The sequence below is a fragment of the Dipodomys ordii genome, unplaced genomic scaffold (assembly GCF_000151885.1).
Source record: "Dipodomys ordii isolate 6190 unplaced genomic scaffold, Dord_2.0 Scaffold304, whole genome shotgun sequence".
Classification (NCBI taxonomy): Eukaryota; Metazoa; Chordata; class Mammalia; order Rodentia; family Heteromyidae; genus Dipodomys; species Dipodomys ordii.
Window position 1 is genome coordinate 12,860 of NW_012267520.1, and position 3,213 is coordinate 16,072.

At 36.8% G+C, this 3,213-nt stretch overlaps 1 protein-coding gene across 1 annotated transcript in view; it reads left to right on the forward strand.

Annotated features, from left to right (window-relative positions):
- Window positions 1–212: 212 nt before the first annotated feature.
- LOC106001518 (cytochrome P450 2C42-like) overlaps window positions 213–3,213 on the forward strand; it is a gene marked incomplete at its 5' end in the record, with an annotated part of 9,283 nt that continues 6,282 nt past the window's right edge. The window contains one exon of the mRNA XM_013036615.1: window positions 213–400. Within this exon, the coding sequence (XP_012892069.1) occupies window positions 213–400 (188 nt within the window). The remainder of the gene's footprint in view (window positions 401–3,213) is intronic.

Below are 3,213 nucleotides of genomic sequence, written 5' to 3' on the forward strand. Positions count from 1 at the left end.
GTGCTGGTAACTTTATCGTGGTCTTGTTTATAAGCATTTGGGTAAATGCCTAAAAGTGGGATTGCTGGGTCATAGGGGACCTCCATGTGGAGTCTTTTGAGGAACCTCCATACTGCTTTCCAAAGTGGTTGAACAAGTTTACACTCCCACGAACAATGAGTAACCTTACTTCATTGAACCTTACTTCACCATTTCTTATTATGTCTCACCAGCTAAAGTGAAGGAAGAGATTGACCTTGTGATTGGCAGGCACCGCAGCCCCTGCATGCAGGACAGGAGCCAAATGCCCTACACAGATGCTGTTATGCATGAGATCCAGAGATACATTGATCTCCTACCAATGAACGTGCCCCATGCAGTGACCCATGACATTAAGTTCAGAGACTACATAATTCCCAAGGTGAGCTTGTTTCTTTTCTACTGAGCATCCATAGGGAGCCTGAGTTCTTGAGGTCACTGCAGGATTCCTCTCCTCCACATGAGAGAGTGCAAAAGTCTCACAGTTGGCTGCACAGGAGAGGTTGTGGTATAGCAAGTTTGGGGTTGTATATCCATGCAAATTTATCCCCGGTATCCCACACTGTGAATCCCAATTTTGTTATGCCCCTTAAATTCATTTTGTTTTAGAGACTTCTCCTTGTTCTTGTCTTTTTTCTTCTTCTAGTTCCTCCCCTCCTCTTCCTGCTCTTCCTGCTGTTTCTCCTGCTGTTCCTCCTCCTCCTCTTCCTCCTCCTTCTATTCCTATTTCTTCTCTTTCTCCTCCTCCTTGATCTTTTGGCTATGCTTAGTTTTTGTATTACCAAATGAGTACAAAAACTTATTATTTATCAATTTTCCAATATGTTGTGCTGCGATATAAATTATGCCTCCAGTAAAGTTTTAGATAAATTTGGGAGAAAATGTTACCTTGATTTCCTCAATTCATGAATGAGTCATGCTTCCAATTTACCTATGCCTTACTTTATTTTCCAAGTAATATTTTGTTTTCAATAGAGTCGATAACAAATATATTCATAGACTTTGTTTAAATGCATAGCGCTTTGCCTATTACTATTTTAGTTTTTCATTGGCTTTCATGCTTGTTGGTCTGTGCACTGTCCGTGAGCTCATTTGCTCAAAGCTAGATCTCTACCAGTTTGCACCACAGTTCCACTTCCAGTTTTCTGTTGGTTAACTGGAGATAAGAGACTCATGGACTTTGTTGCCTGGGCTGGCTTTGAACCATGATGCTTAGATCTCAGCCTCCTGAGCAGCTAAGATTACAGACATGAGCCACCAGTGCCTGGCTTGATTGTTATTACTTGTATGATGCCTTTGCTATCATTTGTACCTGATATATAGAAACATAATTGCTTTAATCATTCTGATGACCTCATGAAATGTAGACTCATGAAATTTACTAGTCATTGCTAATGAATTCTCTGTAGATTTGTTTGGAATTTTACAGTGTATTACCATAATATCTCGTTTAATAGATTCTACTTGCTTTTCCGATTCTTGTACCTATAAATGTGCTTTGTTGAATTTTTGTACTGGCAGCCAGGATGGTGTAAACAAAATAGATTTTATTGGTCATCTTTGTTTCATTATGATTGGCAGAAAAGATTTCAAGCTTGGAATTTCACAGTTAATTCTGGTATCTTAAGTAGAGTTTTTTTTTAAATAACATTAGGGAAGTTTACCCTGTGTTCTTATGTATGTATGAATTTTGAACATAAACATGATAATATTTTGAATCAGATCTATTCTCTGTAAGGATTCTTCTTCGTTGAAAAGTTTTAATTATACAGGTGATGTGCAGAGGGGTTACAGTTACATAATTCAGGTGGAGTAGGTTTCTTCTTGGACACTGCCACCCCTTCCTTGGCTCTCTCCCAGTTTTTCCTTCCCACCCCATCCACAAGTTGTATAGTTCATTTTGAACAGTGTCTGGTGAGTGCCACTGCTGCATTTGTTCACCCTTTGTCCCTCCATTTCTGTGCCTCCCCTTGCACTCCCAAAAAAAGATAAATGAACAAACAGAACAAAGAGGAAGAAAACAAAAAACAGCATAAGAAGGAAAAAACCCTCATTTTCATTTCCTGTAGGTCATTCCAATAAATATTTCTTTTATGATCAGATGCACAGAGGCATTGAACCTTTGTGTTTTCCCCAAAGTATCGTCCTGTGGTCTCACAGTGTGAATGCCTCGGTTTCTTCTTTTTATGTGTTTAAAATTGTAGTGTGGTGCTCTCTTAGGCAGCACATATAATAAAAAGAAACAATACAGAGAAGATTAGCATGACCCCTGCATAAGGGTGACTCTCAAATTTGTGAATCATTCCATATTGTTATCAAAACGAATACCAGGCAATGGAAACACTGGAGGAGGGACATTAAGGGCACAGGAATGGAGGAAGGTCTGATAAGCAAATGCAGTCATTGTATTCTAGATGGGTAGTTGTTGACCTTCTATTGCTTTATGCCCTTCTTGCTTTTAAAGTTTCTGCTGTGAAATCTGGTATTATGCTGATTGGTTTGCCACCATAGATGACTTATTGTTTTTCTTTGGCAGCTGTCAGTACTGTTTACTGTTTCTGAATATTTAATGTTTAACTATAATGTGTTTTGGAGTGATTCTTTTTTGATATGATCTGTTTGCTCTTCTAAAACCTCTTGTACCTGGATTGTAAAGATTTAGGAAATATTCTCACATCATTTTATTGACTATGTTTTGTATTGTTTTAGCATGGGTCTTTTCTTCAGCCTCTCTGTCTATGTTTATAGGTTTGACCTTTCAAGTTCCCAAGGTGAGCTTGTATAATCTTTTCATACCTTTCACCTAGTTCTTCATCTGACTAATCTATCTACTTTTTCTTTGATCCCTGATATTCTGTTTCAATTTGATTCACTCTTTTCTATTGAGTTCTTTTTATTCGTATAGGTTTTCATTTTCAAAATTTTAGTTTAACTATTTTTTAATATTTCTGTATCTTTATTGAAATCCTCATTTATATATATTGCATTGTTTGTCTTACTTCATTTAGCTGTTTATTTGTATCCATTTCAAATTCACTTATTTTTTATACTTGTTCTTTTATTGTATTGAAATCATATTGTTGGAATAATTTTAATTTTAATTTCTATTGTGACAATACTGTATAGAGGAGTTACAATTACATGGGCAAGATAATGAGTACATTTCTTATCAAGTATTGTACCCTCCTCCTTTGT